The sequence below is a fragment of the Oncorhynchus mykiss genome, chromosome 28, assembly GCF_013265735.2.
Source record: "Oncorhynchus mykiss isolate Arlee chromosome 28, USDA_OmykA_1.1, whole genome shotgun sequence".
Lineage (NCBI taxonomy): Eukaryota > Metazoa > Chordata > Actinopteri > Salmoniformes > Salmonidae > Oncorhynchus > Oncorhynchus mykiss.
In genome coordinates this window covers 25,095,858-25,113,497 of record NC_048592.1, presented here as the reverse complement: position 1 = coordinate 25,113,497, position 17,640 = coordinate 25,095,858, and the positions used below count along the sequence as shown (strand labels likewise).

General features: G+C 42.6%; 1 protein-coding gene across 2 annotated transcripts in view; it reads right to left on the bottom strand.

Moving 5' to 3' along the window:
* Positions 1–5,266: 5,266 nt before the first annotated feature.
* Positions 5,267–17,640, bottom strand: part of LOC110508191 (neuropilin-1a) — a 68,582-nt gene continuing 56,208 nt past the window's right edge. Inside the window, exons 13-19 of one of the 2 annotated variants that reach the window (XR_005040120.1) lie at positions 15,957–16,004; positions 14,872–15,018; positions 14,383–14,717; positions 13,658–13,751; positions 9,780–9,833; positions 7,558–9,454; positions 5,267–7,508 (exon numbers count right to left, since the gene is read on the bottom strand). Coding sequence is in view for 1 of the 2 variants with exons in the window: in XM_036965890.1 (XP_036821785.1) it covers positions 9,165–9,454; positions 9,780–9,833; positions 13,658–13,751; positions 14,383–14,717; positions 14,872–15,018; positions 15,957–16,004 (968 nt within the window). In the remaining variant the exon portion in view is untranslated. Of the gene's footprint in view, positions 9,455–9,779; positions 9,834–13,657; positions 13,752–14,382; positions 14,718–14,871; positions 15,019–15,956; positions 16,005–17,640 lie in introns of both variants that reach the window. The other variant, XM_036965890.1, reaches the window with a different exon arrangement.

Sequence of the window (17,640 nt, the reverse complement as noted above, 5' to 3'; positions counted from 1 at the left end):
TGTTGAAAGCATACTTGGACCAACGTGCAGCGTGATCTGGGTTCCACATCTTTTATTAAAAATAAGTGAACCACACAACAAAACAATAAAGACTAAACGAAACGTGACGACAATGGAGTGCTAACATGCAACTACACATAAACAATATCTCACCAAACACAGGTGGAACAAATGCTACCTAAATATGATCCCCAATTAGAGACAACGATAGCCAGCTGCCTCTAATTGGGAATCATACCAAACACCAACATAGAAAAACTAAACTAGAACCCCAAATCAAATCAAATCAAATGTATTTATATAGCCCTTCGTACATCAGCTGATATCTCAAAGTGCTGTACAGAAACCCAGCCTAAAACCCCAAACAGCAAGCAATGCAGGTGTAGAAGCACGGTGGCTAGGAAAAATTCCCTAGAAAGGCCAAAACCTAGGAAGAAACCTAAAGAGGAACCAGGCTATGTGGGGTGGCCATTCATCTTCTCGCTGTGCCGGGTGGAGATTATAACAGAACATGGCCAAGATGTTCAAATGTTCATAAATGACCAGCATGGTCCAATAATAATAAGGCAGAACAGTTGAAACTGGAGCAGCAGCACGGCCAGGTGGACTGGGGACAGCAAGGAGTCATCATGTCAGGTAGTCCTGGGGCATGGTCCTAGGGTTCAGGTCCTCCGAGAGAGAGAAAGAAAGAGAGAAAAGAGAGAATTAGAGAGAGCACACTTAAATTCACACAGGACACCGAATAGGACAGGAGAAGTACTCCAGATATAACAAACTGACCCCAGCCCCCCGACACATAAACTACTGCAGCAAAAATACTGGAGGAAATAATAACTAGAAAACCCCCCCAGTCACGCCCTGACCTACTCTACCATAGAAAACAAGGGCTCTCTATGGTCAGGACGTGACAATAATTCAATAAAACTAAATATATAAATTATGAGTAAACTAAGTAATGATTCATTAATCTAGGTTCCAATGAAGCTGTAAATGAAAGACATTACGTTAACACAGAACAATAGTCCTTTGTATTCAAATCAATGTATTTGATGTTAGGATAACATTATTGTGTAGCCAAATAATTAGTCACAAACAAAACAATATTTTTTACAATTTTCGCATGAAATGACATACCCAAATCTAACTGCCTATAGCTCAGGCCCTGAAGCAAGGATATGCATATTCTTGATACCATTTGAAAGGAAACACTTTTGTGGATGTTTGTGGAAGTGTGAAAGGAATGTAGGAGAATGTAACACATTAGATCTGGTAAAAGATAATACAAAGAGAAAAAAAAAGAGATGCAATTGAGATTTTGGCCACTAGATGGCAGCAGTGTATGTGAAAAGTTTTACACTGATCATCATCACTCCACCAATCAGGCCTTTATGGTAGAATGGACAGACAGAAACCACTCCCAGTAAAAAACACATGACAGCCAGCTTGGACTTTGCTAAAAGGCACCTAAAGGACTCTCAGATCATGAGAAACAAGATTCTCTGGTCTGATGAAACCAAGATTGAACTCTTTGGCCTGAATGCCAAGCGTCACGTCTGGAGGAAACCTGGAACCTGCCCTACGGTGAAGCACGTTGGTTGCAGCATCATGCTGTGGGGAAGTTTTTCAGCTGCAAGGACTGGGAGACAGGATCGAGGGAAAGATGAATGGAGCAAAGTATAGAGAGATCCTTGATGAAAACCTGCTCCAGAGAGATACAGACCTCAGACTGGGGCAAAGGTTCACCTTCCAACAGGACAACGACCCGAAGCACACAGCCAAGACAATGCAAGAGCGGCTTCGGGACAAGTCTCTGAATGTCCTTGAGTGGCCCAGCCAGGGCCCGAAATTGAACACTAATCAAACATCTCTGGAGAGACCTGAAAATAGCTGTGCAGCGACGTTCCCCATCCATCCTAACAGAGCTTGAGAGGATCTGCAGAGAAGAATGGGGGAAACTCCCCAAATACAGGTGTGCCAAGCTTGTAGCATCATACCCAAGAAGACTCGAGGCCTTAATCGCTACTAAAGGTGCTTCAACAAAGTACTGAGTAAAGGGTATGTAAATGTGATTTCAGTATTTTATTTTAAAATACATTTGCAAAAATCTCTAAAAACCTGTTTTGCTTTGTCACGATGGAGTATATAGATTGATGAGGAGAAGAAAGAAAAAAACAGGTTGTAACAAAACAAAATGTGGAAAAACTAAAAAAGGGGTCTGATTACTTTCGGAATACACTGTAGATTGCAAAATAGTTGGGAAGAGATTTCGACGTATCGATTCATGGTGTATGGTTTATGAACTGATACACAAAACGACGCTGGATTCAAAACTTTGAGTTTTTCCAATTTCAATAATTATTCAAAATTATTGCAACCAATAGAATGTTATATACAGTTGAAGTCGGAAGTTTACAGACACCTTAGCCAAATCGATTTAAACTAAGTTTTCACAATTCCTGACATTTAATCCTAGTAAAAATTCCCTGTCTTAGGTCAGTTAGGATCACCACTTTATTTCAAGAATGTGAAATGTCAGAATAATAGTAGAGAGAATGATTTATTTCAGCTTTTAATTCTTTCAACACATTCCCAGTGGGTCAGAATATTACGTACACTCAATTAGTATTTAGTATCATTGCCGGGAATTTTTTTATCTTGGGTCAAACGTTTCGGGTCGCCTTCCACAAGCTTCCCACAATAAGTTGGGTGAATTCTGGCCCATTCCTCCTGACAGAGCTGGTGTAACTGAGTCAGGTTTGTAGGCCTCCTTGCTCGCACACGCTTTTTCAGTTCTGCCCACACATTTTCTATAGGACTGAGGTTAGGGCTTTGTGATGGCCACTCCAATACCTTGACTTTGTTGTCCTTAAGCCATTTTGCCACAACTTTGGAAGTATGCTTGGGGTCATTGTCCATTTGGAAGACCTATTTGCGACCAAGCTTTAACTTCCTGACTGATGTCTTGAGATGTTGCTTCAATATATCCACATCATTTTCACCTCTCCCTCATGATGCCATCTATTTCATGAAGTGCACCAGTCCCTCCTGCAGCAAAGCACCCCCCACAACATGATGCTGCCACCCCCGTGCTTCACGGTTGGGATGGTATTCTTCGGCTTGCAAGCATCCCCCTTTTTCCTCCAAACATAATGATGGTCGTCATTTTATTTCACCTTTATTTAACCAGGTAGGTAAATTGAGAACAAGTTCTCATTTACAATTGAAACCTGGCCAAGATAAAGCAAAGCAGTTCGACACATGCAACAACACAGAGTTACACATGGAGTAAAACAAACATACAGTCAATAATACAGTAGATAAATAAGTCTATATACAATGTGAGCAAATGAGATAAGGGAGGTAAAGGCAAAAAAAGTCCATGGTGGCGAAGTAAATACAATATAGCAAGTAAAACACTGGAATGGTAGATTTGCAGTGGAAGAATGTGCAAAGTAGAGATAGAAATAATGGGGTGCAAAGGAGCAAAATAAATAAATAAATACAGTAGGGGGAGAGGTAGTTATTTGGGCTAAATTATAGATGGGCTATGTACAGGTGCAGTAATCTGTGAGCTGCTCTGACAGCTGGTGCTTAAAGCTAGTGAGGGAGATAAGTGTTTCCAGTTTCAGAGATTTTTGTAGTTCGGCCTAACAGTTATTATTGTTTCATCAGACCAGAGGATATTTCTCCAAAAAGTACAATCTTTGTCCCCATGTGCAGTTGCAAACCGTAGTCTGGCTTTTTTATGGCGGTTCTGGAGCAGTGGCTTCTTCCTTGCTGAGCGGCCTTTCAGGTTATGTCAATATAGGACTCGTTTTACTGTGGATATAGACACTTTTGTACCTGTTTCCTCCAGCATCTTCACAAGGTCCTTTGCTGTTGTTCTGGGATTGATTTGCACACCAAAGTACGTTCATCTCTAGGAGACAGAACGAGGCTGCGTGGTCCCATGGTGTTTATACTTGCGTACTATTGTTTATACAGATGAACGTGGTACCTTCAGGCGTTTGGAAATTGCTCCCGAAGATGAACCAGACTTTTGGAGGTCTACCATTTTTTTCTGAGGTCTTGGCTGATTTCTTTTGAAAGACGCAGTGATTTGGAAGGTAGGCCTTGAAATACATCCACAAGTACACCTCCAATTGACTCAAATGATGTCAATTAGCCTATCAGAAGCTTCTAAAGCCATGACATAATTTTATGTAATTTTCCAAGCTGTTTAAAGGCACAGTCAACTTAGTGTATGTAAACTTCTGACCCACTGGAATTGTGATACAGTGAATTATATGTGAAATATAATCTGTCTGTGAAATAATCTGTCTTGTGTCATGCACAAAGTAGATGTCCTAACCGACTTGCCAAAACTATAGTTTGTTAACAAGAAATTTGTGGAGTGGTTGAAAAATGAGTTTTAATGACTTCAACTTAAGTGTTTGTAAACTTCCGACTTCAGTTGTATATAGGAGATACAACCATCGAAGCTCTGCAGATTTTGCTGAGAAGAGACTCATTACATCATTACATCGTTTTGGTACTGTCCATATGTAGCTTGTTTTTGGTCGCAGGTTCAGGAATGGCTGAAGAATTGTAACATTTACCTGGAGCTAACTCTGCAAATAGCACTGCTGGGTGATTTAAAAAGTCATAGTCAATCGATCAATAATGTAATACTCTCAGCAAAATTTTTTATCTTGAATTTACAATATGTAGAATCTATGAGAAAGGAAAGGTTCAGAACCTTTGAGAAACATCACAGCACAGTTGAAAAATAAATGGCAAATAGAATTTGGGTAGTTCGAGAACCCCACATTTCTAATTTGGGTCTTGAGCTGAAAAAGCTTAAGGACCTCTGGTCTATGGTGATATTAAGAATAGCTCTATATCTGATAGCTCTATGGTGATGGTGGCTTTATCAGGACATTTCTCCTTAACCACACACATCTTCTTCGCACATTGGTACAGTATCTCTACCCGTAAACAACTATACTTTACAGGAACTGAGCTGTGCTGGTAATTCACTGTATTTGATCACGTAAACCCCCAATAACTGTATGTGTGAGAAACTGTAACACACTGACAATGCACTAGATTACTTGATTGTTGCTATTGATTTGGAGTGGCCTGTCACGTGCAGCATTCTATACAACACCGCCCTCCAGTGTTCAATGTGGATATGACAAAGGACACATTAAAAGGGTACAACTTTGGGTATATGATGGGGCAACTACACAATTATCACTTTCTGAACCAAAACAACTTGAAATAGTTAATCTTATTCAAACTTTTATTTGATCCAATTCTTTGGAATGTAGTAGTCATTGATCAAAGTCAGAAACAACATAGACAGATGGGTCTTGAAGCTGACCAGGGAGTCAAATGGCACCCTATTCCCTACATCGTGCACTACTTTTGACCAGAGCTCTATAGGTGCACTATATAGGGAATAGGGACATTTGGGACGGAGTCCAAGTAAAGAAACATTACTTGAGTCATTAAGGCCTCAACTGCTTACGTATTTTTTCTTTTTTTATCTGGGACTGCAAATTACAGAAGCAGTATTGAAAATGGAACATTTTGTAGAAAAAAAAATGGCACAGACATTTGTGACCGTACAAAAAACACAAGGTGATATAACATACCAAGTTAAACATTACGTAAGTAAAGAGACATGTATAGCTTTTTCAATAACGAAAAACATCTCCATAATTGTACATTTCAGAACTATATCATCTGAAACCATATAAAAGAGTTATCTGTAACACTGTCTTATCCTTCTTTTGCTTTCTTTCTCTTTTTTCACAAGTGAATATCATAAACAACACAAAGATCTTTTAAATATATCAGTGCAACATTGTTTTCACATCTAGTGCTGCAGCATCCTTTCCTGTTGACGAAGACAACACCAAAACATTATGCCTTTACAAGGGGTGGAACCATAGAAATAGAATGACTCATTTGAATTCCAATCATTCTAATCCTATGGAATGTGGAATACTGTTGTGAGCTCGAAGCAGAACTATGAAACAGCTGTTTAACTAGCTACAACCGCATGAGGAAAACATGAAGGAATCTAAACATAGAAGCTCATAGACCCCGTCGGAAGGAATAAGCTACATCACATCCATTGATTAAACTTTGGACCTATGTCTTCGCCATTTCATACAGTGCTTTGTTTTGGCTGAACTCTTCACGTTAACATTCAATACAGACAAAAAGGAGAGCAAAGGGGATGTAGGCTACAGTACATAAAAACAGCATGATGACACACGGGTCTCTTTCATTCCATCAAGGGCCATCATTCTACCACAGACATGTAGGGCCGGTTTCCCAGACATAGGTTAAGCCTAGTCCAGGACTTGAAAGCATTCTCAAAGAGATTCTGAATCTATGTCTGAGAAACTGGCCCATAATGTCCCAGGTATTGTCATAGCATTTTCTTCGTAGAGATGCTTCAGCCACCCAGTCTGTTGTCTGACTACGTCTCAAATACCACCATATTCCATATATAGTACACTACTTTTGTATAGCCCATAGGGCTCTGGTAGAAAGTAGTGCACTCTTTAGGGAATAGGGTGTCATTTTGGACACTTCACTCTCTCCTTGTTAGGCCTTTGTAGCCAATTGTTGCCCCTATTAATAAGGCTCAATACTGATGATCATGGCTGAATCCGAACATCTCTCAAAAGGCCATAACCATTGGCTTTAATAACCCTCATTTCCCAGGCAGCATTGGGAGAGCACCAATGGAACATAACAACACAAAATGCCTGTTACATACATGATGACAGCCAGAAAACATTGCCTATGATACATAAACCACAAAGAAAGGATACTGCAGCATTTTGTCTCTTTTTATAAAGGCGCTCAAATATATTAAAACCTATGTACAATAAGTTGGATGTGTCATGTGCTATGGAGGGATGGCATGGACTCCTGCCAATCTGAACCTGCTCTACCAACCTAACGTACTGCTATGATCAAAATCAGACTCTACCAGCCGATGCCTAACGTACTGCTATGATCAAAATCAGACTCTACCAGCCGATGCCTAACGTACTGCTATGATCAGAATCAGACTCTACCAGCTGATGCCTAACGTACTGCATTGATCAGAATCAGACTCTACCAGCCGATGCCTAACGTACTGCTATGATCAGAACAGAATCAGACTCTACAAGTCGATGCCTAACGTACTGCTATGATCAGAACAGAATCAGACTCCACCAGCAGATACCTAACATACTGCTATGATCAGAATCAGACTCCACCAGCCGATGCCTAACATACTGCTGTGATCAGAACAGAATCAGACTCCACCAGCCGTTGCCTTACATACTGCTATGATCAGAATCAGAGTCTACCAGCCGATGCCTAACATACTGCTATGATCAGATCAGAATCAGACTCCACCAGCCGATGCCTAACATACTGCTATGATCAGAATCAGACTCTACCAGCCGATGCCTAACATACTGCTATGATCAGAATCAGACTCTACCAGCCGATGCCTAACATACTGCTATGATCAGAACAGAATCAGACTCCACCAGCCGATACCTAACATACTGCTATGATCAGAACAGAATCAGACTCCACCAGCCGATACCTAACATACTGCTATGATCAGAACAGAATCAGACTCCACCAGCTGATGCCTAACATACTGCTATGATCAGAACAGAATCAGACTCCACCAGCCGATGCCTAACGTACTGCTATGATCAGAATCAGACTCTACCAGCCGATGCCTAACGTACTGCTATCATCAGAAGACTCTATATGTCGATGCCTAACGTACTGCTATCATCAGAATCAGACTCTATATGTCAATGCCTAACGTACTGCTATGATCAGAACAGAATCAGACTCTAAAATCAGCACAGAATCAGACTACCAGCCAATACCTAATGCACTGCCATGATCAGAACAGAATCAGGCTACCAGCCATACCTAATGTACTGCCATGATCAGAACAGAATTACACTGCCAGCCAATACCTAACGTACTGCCATGACCAAAACACAATCAGACTACCAGCTGATGCCTACGTACTGGTAGGACCAAAACACAATCAGACTACCAGCTGATGCCTACGTACTGGTAGGACCAAAACAGAATCAAGCTCTACCAGCTGATGCCTAACGTACTGATAGGACCAAAACAGAATCAGACTCTACCAGCTGATGTCTACGTATTGGTACGACCAAAACACAATCAGACTCTACCAGCTGATGCCTAACGTACTGCTATGATCAGAATCAGACTCTACCAGCTGATGCCTAACGTACTGCTATGATCAGAATCAGACTCTACCAGCCGATGCCTAACGTACTGCTATGATCAGAATCAGACTCTACCAGCCGATGCCTAACGTACTGCTATGATCAGAATCAGACTCTACCAGCCGATGCCTAACGTACTGCTATGATCAGAATCAGACTCTACCAGCCGATGCCTAACGTACTGCTATGATCAGAACAGAATCAGTGGAGAAAAGGCAACAGAAACTTTCAAAAAGGCACTGTGGAACTAGACACAGGTCTAGGGCCAGGGCAAGCACCCTCTGGATGCATACACACATGCATGCACATACACTTGCTCACGCACGCACATGCATGCGTACATGCACGCACACACACGCACAAACAAGATGCACAAATCGATGCAGACATACAAACTGATAACATGGCCAGCCGAAGAGCCACGTGTCAGGATAGTGAATATACGTTTCTATGCTCTTTCTGTGAATAATAATGACCTCTGATGAAAAATAAAATATCCTTCCGAAAGAAAAATAACAAAAACATGATAAATATTTCCATCTCAATTGGTCTCATCACCAGCATCTGATTACAGAAAAACAAAGCACGTCGCAAAACAAACAAAAAACAAAACAATCATTTTTGCTGTACACGTTTTATTTATACACAGTGCCCACTACGGGTAGGTTCCTTTCACTGCAGCTCCTGAGAATAGCATGGCTCAGTCACAACCTCCCACCATCACTATAGCCAGCTGCATCCCAAATGCCACCCTATCCCCTACATAGTGCACTATATAAGGAATAGGACAACACTTCAGTCACAACTCACAACCCTCTGTCCGGTGGTCTAGTTCCTCCAGCCATGAGGCTGCTTGTGTTCTCTTCCCTCAAAGGATGACGCTCATGCCTCTGAGTAGCTGTTCTGTGCATTCAGCTTGCTGTCCTTCTTTAGCTTGACGCCGTCCACCAGCTCAAAGTTATAGTTCTCCAGAGCCGACAAGTTCCTGCTGTCGGACATGTGTCCGTGCGAGCAGGCACAGTAGAGGACGACACCACAGATAGCTCCCAGGAAAACCCCTAGTGCGCTCATAGCGATGATGGTGATGAGAATGGGGTCCAGGGTTTTCAGCATGTTGCCTGGGCCACCCAGCTCGCTATTCTCCACTTCCTCTGGGTAGTAGGGGTCCATCGCTGAAATAGAGATGGAAAAAAATACCTTTAGTAGCCTGGGGTGGTCTAGACAAGCAGTTAATACTGCTGCCTTCAATGCACACATGTACTGTATGCCAGTGCTGGCATGGGTTTGAATCTGGCCTACGTCCTTCTAACACAGCATCTCTCCTCTTTACTTTCTTGTCCCTCTTTACTTTAGTTGTTAAGGATGGAAGATCCTTTTAAAACACTTTGACAGTTGGATACATACAGTATATGGCCTAGCATGAGCTCGAATTTAGAATGTTAGAGTTTTTTTTTTTTTATATTACAAGCTCAATGAGCAGTGAGGTACTGCACTCACGGTATATGCAGATCTCTGTTGGCTGGGACGTAGGAGCCTCTGGTATATCTGGATCTGGAGGAGAAACAAAGTTGTTCTACATCATAAGCAGGATCAGTATTGTAACAAACTACCATTCTGGTTACCTTCCCAAAGATGTCCAGAAGTCCTGGTTGAAGGATTTCATATTTCCTGCCTGTTCCCTTCCAAAAGGGTTTGAACCTTAGCAGAGTCAAGGTGGGCAGTGACCAGGGTTGATGGGTGGGAACCCATTTACCGGGATTTACAGCCCAAAACCACTCCCTTTTCGCGGGATAAATAGCTTTGAGAATCCAGTCAATTATAATAAATTATTTAAATGTATTATTTATATACAGCATGGCGTGAAATGGAACTGTTACATTATATGCAATGTTTAAATCTGGCTACTCTACGGCCTCTGCATGATGAATCATCAATGCTCAGGGTGGAGACAGACAGCCCATCTCACAACACTAACCTACTGAGAATACGTTTTAAAAAAACTTGGTTAACATAGAGATTCTGGGAACATCAGTAGGTGGGGGGAAATGAACTATATTCTGGTAATCCGACCAATTGAACATATGCGGTGGTACTTAATGAATATGATGTCAGTTCGGTTGTCATCTGAGACATTCTCATCAATGATAAGATGACATAAACTCTACAGTGGAAAGTCTACACATCAGAGTTATCGGATTCACATGGAATTGTTGTTCAATTTAAATGTTTGAATATGAAATTATTTGTGACGGGATGAAATGTGACTTTAGCTTCTAAAATGTGAGATGTGGGTTTTCATAAGTTAGGGCAGCTCACTCAGTGATCAAGAGCGACATCATTGATATATACAGAGAAAAGAGTCTGCCCGAGAATTGAACCCTGTGGCACCCCCATAGAGACTGCCAGAGGTCCGGACAACAGGCCCTCCGATTTGACACACTGAAGTCTATCTGAGAAGTATTTGGTGAACCAGGCAAGGCAGTCATTTGAGTAACCAAGGCTGTTGAGTCTGCCGATAAGAATGCGGTGACTGACAGAGTCGAAAGACTTGGCCAGGTCGATGAAGACTGCTGCACAGTACTGTCTTTTATCGATGTCGGTTATGATATCGTTTAGGACCTTGAGCGTGGCTGAGGTGCACACATGACCAGCTCGGAAACCAGATTGCATAGCGGAGAAGGTACGGTGGGATTCGAAATGGTCAGTGATCTGTTTGTTAACTTGGATTTCGAAGACTTAAGAAAGGCAGGGCAGGATAGATATAGGTCTGTAACAGTTTGGGTCTAGAGTGTCTCCCCCTTTGAAGAGGGGGATGACCACGGCAGCTTTCCAATCTTTAGGAATCTCAGACGATACGAAAGAGCGGTTGAACAGGCTAGTAATATGGGTTGCAACAATTGGGGCGGATAGAAAGAGAGGGTCCAGATTATCTAGCCCAGCTTTTTTGTAGGGGTCCAGATTTTGCAGATCTTCCAGAACATCAGCTATCTGAATTTGGGTGAAGGAGAAGCAGGGGGCTTGGGCAAGTTGCTGCGGGGGTTGCAGAGTTGTTGGCTAGGTGTAGCCAGGTGGAAAGCACGGCCAGCCGTAGAAAAATGCTTATTGAAATTCTTGATTATTGTAGATTTATCGGTGGTGACAGTGTTTCCTAGCCTCAGTACAGTGGGCAGCTGGGTGGAGGTACTATTATTCTCCATGGACTTTACAGTGTCCCAAAACCTTTTGGAATTTGTGCTACAGGATGCAAATTTCTGTTTGAAAAAGCTAGCTTTTGCTTTCCTAACAGACTGTGTAGAGTGGTTCCTAACTTCCCTGAAAAGTTGCGTATCGTGGGGGCTGTTCAATGCTAATGCAGTACGCCACAGGATGTTTATGTATTGGTCAAGGGCAGTCAAGTCTGGAATGAACCAAGAGCTATACAGTTGAAGTCAGACGTTTACATACACTTAGGTTGGAGTCATTAAAACTTGTTTTTCAACCATTCCACAAATGTCTTGACACAAGTAATTTTTCCAACAATTGTTCACAGACAGATTATTTCATTTATAATTCACTGTATCACAATTCCAGTGGGTCAGAAGTTTACATACACTATGTTGACTATGCCTTTTAAACAGCTTGGAAAAGTCAATTGGAGGTGTACCTGTGGATGTATTTCAGGGCAAAACAATTTCCAAATGCCTGAAGGTACCACGTTCATCTGTACAAACAATGGTACGCAAGTATAAACACCATGGGACCACGCAGCCGTCACACTGCTCAGGAAGGAGATGTGTTCTGTCTCCTAGAGATGAACGTACTTTGGTGTGAAAAGTGCAAATCAATCCCAGAACAACAGCAAAGGACCTTGTGAAGATGCTGGAGGAAACAAAAGTGTCTATATCCACAGTAAAACGAGTCCTATATCGACATAACTTGAAAGGCCGCTCAGGAAGGAAGAAGTCACTGCTCCAAAACCACATTAAAAAGCCAGACTACGGCTTGCAACTGCACATGGGGACAAATATTGTACTTTTTGGAGAAATGTCCTCTGGTCTGATAAAACAAAAAATAGAACTGTTTGGTCATAATGACCATCGTTATGTTTGGAGGAAAAAGGGGCAGGCTTGCAAGCCGAAGAACATCATCCCAACCAAGAAGCACGGGGGTGGCAGCATCATGTTGTGGGGAGGAACTGGTACACTTCATGAAATAGAGGGCTTCATGAGGAAAGAAAATTATGTGGATATATAGATATATGGATGTATCTCAAGACATCAGTCAGGAAGTTAAAGCTTGGTCGCAAATGGGTCTTCCAAATGGACAATGACCCCAAGCATACTTCCAAAGTTGTGGCAAAATGGCTTAAGGACAACAAAGTCAAGGTATTGGCGTGGCCATCACAAAGCCCTGACCTCAATTCCATAGAAAATGTGTGGGCAGAACTGAAAGTGTGTGTGCGAGCAAGGAAAATGCTAATTAATTAAAGATCATACAATGTGATTTTCTGGATTATTGTTTTAGATTCTGTCTCTCACAGTTGAAGTGTACCTATGATAAAAATGACAGACCTCTACATGCTTTGTAATTAGGAAAACCTGCAAAATCAGCAGTGTATCAAATACTTGTTCTCCCCACTGTAGATGTCCTAGCCTACCTTTTTTCAATGCAGTATTAGCCTTACATTTAGCTAATTAATGATGGGTTAATAATAATAAGTTTCTAATTTATAACCTTTGTCACTTGTGCAATACGCACGCACCTGTGCTCCGCTGGCCTCTCTTATTAAAAAATGCTCCTTTGCTCTTGGAGTCCCATGCAGGAAAAGCTAGACTAGAATAGCTTGCTGGACATACATTTTTTTTGCACTTGTTATACCAATAGACTATCTGAAGATGGACTCAAGCATAGCCACGGGAAGTAGGGGTGCTGAGGGTGCTGCAACACCACCTGAAAAATCTAAATATATTTTAATAAGAAAACATAATGTTTTTGAAAACGCACCTCTGCTTTGTCAAAAAATGTAGTATTTAGTATAATTAAGAACAGCCGGATTCAGATTACAGCATTGATTCTTTATGTGTATGACACTAAAAGCTTGGCACTCCTGTATTTTTTGGGAGTTTCTCCCATTCTTCTCTGCAGATCCTCTCAAGCTCTGTCAGGTTGGACGGAGAGCGTTACTGCACAGCTATTTTCAGGTAGCATCAGGCTTGATAAAAAAAAAAATCTAAGCTCTAATCAAATCCAGACATAGGCCTATTTATATTATTTTGAATGGCACTTCCGGTTTTGGCGGGAAATACTGTGTTACCTGGGAAAAAATGTTATTTATTCTCAGGATTGAACATTGGCAAAATACTAGGAAAATATTCAACACTAGCAGTGACACTTACCCTTACACTCCTCTGGTGTGAGTCCATCCAGGATCTTTATATTGTCCAGCGCGATGTGTCCTGTGCTCCTGTCTCCCACTCCCTCAATCACCACCTAGGAACAACAACACAAACACACAGGTGAAATACTGCTACATAGTGTGTTACTTTTGACCAGGGACCATACTGCTCTTGTCAAAAGTAGCACACTACTGTATATAGGGAATAGGGTGCCATTTGGAACGTAACCTAGGTCTAAGAGGCTCATAACCTAGGTCTAAGAAGCTCGTAACCTAGGCCTAAGATGCCTGTAACCTACAGATGTAAGATCTTAATTTGATCACCCTGTTGCAGGAGACATTTCCTGCAATGCAGTACATTTACAACTTTTAGTGTATTTGAGGTTTAAAAAGGCTTCTGAAGTTTTGTACTTTCCACTTAAAAATTTCAGACTTGATTTTACCATATGAAAAAATGTTTCAACCCCCCCAGAAAATGTCCATTAATTAACTTGGATGCCTGATGAAGACCTAAGGGTCAAAACGTGTAAATAAAATCACCTGGGAGCCTGAACAGCATTGTGCAGCGTTTTCCTTTTTTTATTGCATTTTGTATTAATTATATTACACATAATAATTCACTTTTCCTGTTGCTGCAGGATTTTTTTCCTGCTGGAGCAAACTGGCTCAAATTAAGATCCTACATCTGTATTTCGAAGAGACTCGTAACCTAGCCTAGTGCTTTACCTCATAGGGTGTGCTGGAGTGGGGCACCAACAGCCGTCCCTCCCTCCATCTGCTACCCTGGTGTCCACTGACGGTCCAGAGTAGTGCCTCCGCCCGCCCCTCCTCTGTCTGTCTCCTCTGTTTGATGTGCAGGGTGCCAGCGTGCTCCCCAAAAATGTGGTACCAGAAGGACATACACAGGTTGGTGTCTGGGGCGGTGACAGGTAGGCTGGCTAGGCGTGCCACCCTCTCCTCCACCTCGTCCTCCTCCTGCTCGTCCTCCTCCTGCTCGTCCTCCTCCTCTTCCATTTCAGTCTCAACAGCCAGCTGCATGTAGATGAAGTTCCCTGGAACTCCTGTAGCGGGCAGTAAGATACAAGCAAAGTATTTTCTGAGTCCATGTTCATTGTGTTAGTCCTTATTTACTACAGTGTGTGTGCGTGCGTGCGTGTGTGTGTGCGTGCGTGTGTGTGTGTACTCTGTTCTCTGTTCCCTTCTCCTCCCACCCACCTGTGTGGTCCAGGTTGGGCCCTTTGTGGACGGTGGGGGCCCCGCTGGTCTGAATCATCCACTCAGCACCAGTATCCTTCTCCAGTGTCCAGCCACAGAACGACGGGTTGCCCGCCCAGCCAAAGTCACAAGCAAACCACAGGTACTCTGGAAAAGAGGTCAACCTTGTAAGTAACCACGCTCGTTTCCTCTGGCTAAGTGTAACTACTCTACACAATGTGAAAAGAGGGTGAGGTAAGGAAGTGAAAACATGTAATTTCTCATTTCCTAATGACAATTTAAACTTCTAGTTTCCTTACAGTCTCTTGAAGGCACTCAAACATAGATACAGTATTTCATTTTTGACTAAAGAAAGATTCAAAGAATGAAGGGACCTTCCAGAGAGAAGGAAGAGTGAAGGGACCTTCCAGAGAGAAGGGAGGAGTGCCATCAGAACAGAACAGCGATGAAGACCAAACCATTTCCAGACCGTACACTACGAGACAGAAACTCGTTTTCCATTCCCACTATGCCAGCTCTGCACAGTAACCCTGTGGGCCCTGGGCAAAAGTAGAGCACTATAAAGGGAATAGGGGGCTATTTGTGGCAAAACATTACACAGTGGTGATTAACCAACGCATCCAAATGAATGCTACTGCTATGAATACAAAGAGTGTTTGTTTAGTTGTCAGACGTTGCTGTAGCAGTCAGAGAATAAGTAACTGTTGTTTTGCCCTCTGGTTGTTGACAATTGACTCCTTTACTCAGTTCATTGAAACCCAATATTCCTGTTTCTGTAGTTCAGTTTTTTCCATCTCAAAGCCAAAGACTGGTTGCTGGTCAACAGTTATGCACTATAAAGGGAATTTCAAATCTGATTTGGGAGCCACCTGCTGAAAGTAGACTAATGTAGAACAGTAACAGAAATGTTCCTTCTCTTTTGTGCCTGGTTGCCAGATCTGTTTGTCCTTTAGCCAACTCCACTGTTGGTCTATGTCATACCCAACATGCTAACAAACAACAGAGGAGTGGGCCAAAGCACAGAGAGAGAGAGAGATGGATGGATGGATGAAGTGAATGAGGCGGTACTTTATGGGCGTTCTCACCTGGCACAAGCTCTTCCTCCAGGGTTGGGTCTGCCAATGTGGTGCCACCTGTCAGACACAGACGGGCACAGTCAGGGATGCAAACAAAATAGATCCTGTAGATAGATAGAGGTTGTTAGCGGAGAAGGAGGGATGGAGAGAGAGAGGTCATGAGCAGATGAGCTCCCACATTGTTCAGCATGTTTCAAAAAATTGTTACATTTAGAGTTAGACAAACTTAGATTTTTTTGGCAGGGACATATTCAGGATGCTACCCTAAACAACATAACCTTCACTCCAAATCAAAACTCTAAACCTACAACCTGATTTTGGACGGAATTACCTGGAATTACCTGGAATGCTTCCTACACCCAAGGATTATTATTCCCAAACGGTACAGAAAATGCTCTGTCAAACAAACAGAAACCTGAAAACACCATCCAACCTGGAACTGAATGAGTAATGCTTAGTCTGAAGCTATTTTTTACTTTCAAAAGCCAAGAAGAAAAATACATTACCATGATATATTTTACTTTATAAGGACTGAATGCTAATGCTACAAAGCTTGCTAGGACAAAGAGATACAACTTCAATTATCACTGATGTGTGAAGCGAGAGGTTTTAAAGCCCTTGAGCCCAACAATGGCAGGAGAGCCCCAACCAAATGGAGAGGCCTTAGAAGCACCCTCCTGCTGTTCAGAGGTAATTAAAATACAGTAACCTTTGAATGTAAAGAATAATAAGACAAGAAAATAGTACAAAATTAACCTCTTTATGCAAAATCAAGAGACAATTTTTGCTGACTATTGTAAAAATGGGAACATAAGCAACCTTATCTTCCACTCAGACCATCCCCTGGCATGGTGCAGTGCTATATTAACACAGTACACCTCTGTTAAGAGGGGGAGGGGGTGTTACCGATGGGTGGAAACTCAGGATACTAATATAAACCTCGATAAATCTGGAACAGTAATGGTACAGGGCAACCGCAAACAGTTTCAGATGGACTTTCACCTAATCTAAGAAATAGCTCAGCAGGAGAAGCTCTCCCTTGAGAAAGATACCCCCAACCCAAGAGGGTCAGACCAGACCTCTTCATAACATAACCCCACAGACGAGCAACCCTATGCAGAAAGTCAACCTCCCAGCACAGAGTACTACGCCCTCATTGAAATGAGGGAGACATTCACCGAGCTGGAGGTAAGGCAGGTGGAGATAGAACAGCAGGTGATTACACCCCAGTCAGCACAGACCCAGACAACAGTCCAGCACAACAACACCCCCTTAACAAGACCTGGAGAGCTGGAGGTGGAGAGAGACATACTGTATCTGCACTCTGGACTGTAGTGAGACAACTTCAACAGGAGAAGAGCAGGAGCAGGAGAACAGAGCACTAGAGGAGAGGATCAGACTGCTGGAGGAGAGGGTAAGGGGAATGGCGTGTGACAGACAACCCATTAGCGAGGTGGTCACCCCCGCAGAGAAGCCAGTAGAACAGCCCACCTCAGCTCCTGACAAAAGTCTCGACACCACAGCAGAACAGTCCACCCCAGACCCTGACCACGTCAACAACCCAGGGAGACAGACAAATGAAGAACCCCAAGCTCAGGGGATCTCACCCCCTCTGAGCAGCCCCCCCCCCTGTCAGCCACCCTGATAGCCCTCCTGACCCCCCCCCCCCACACACACCCACTGAGGACATACA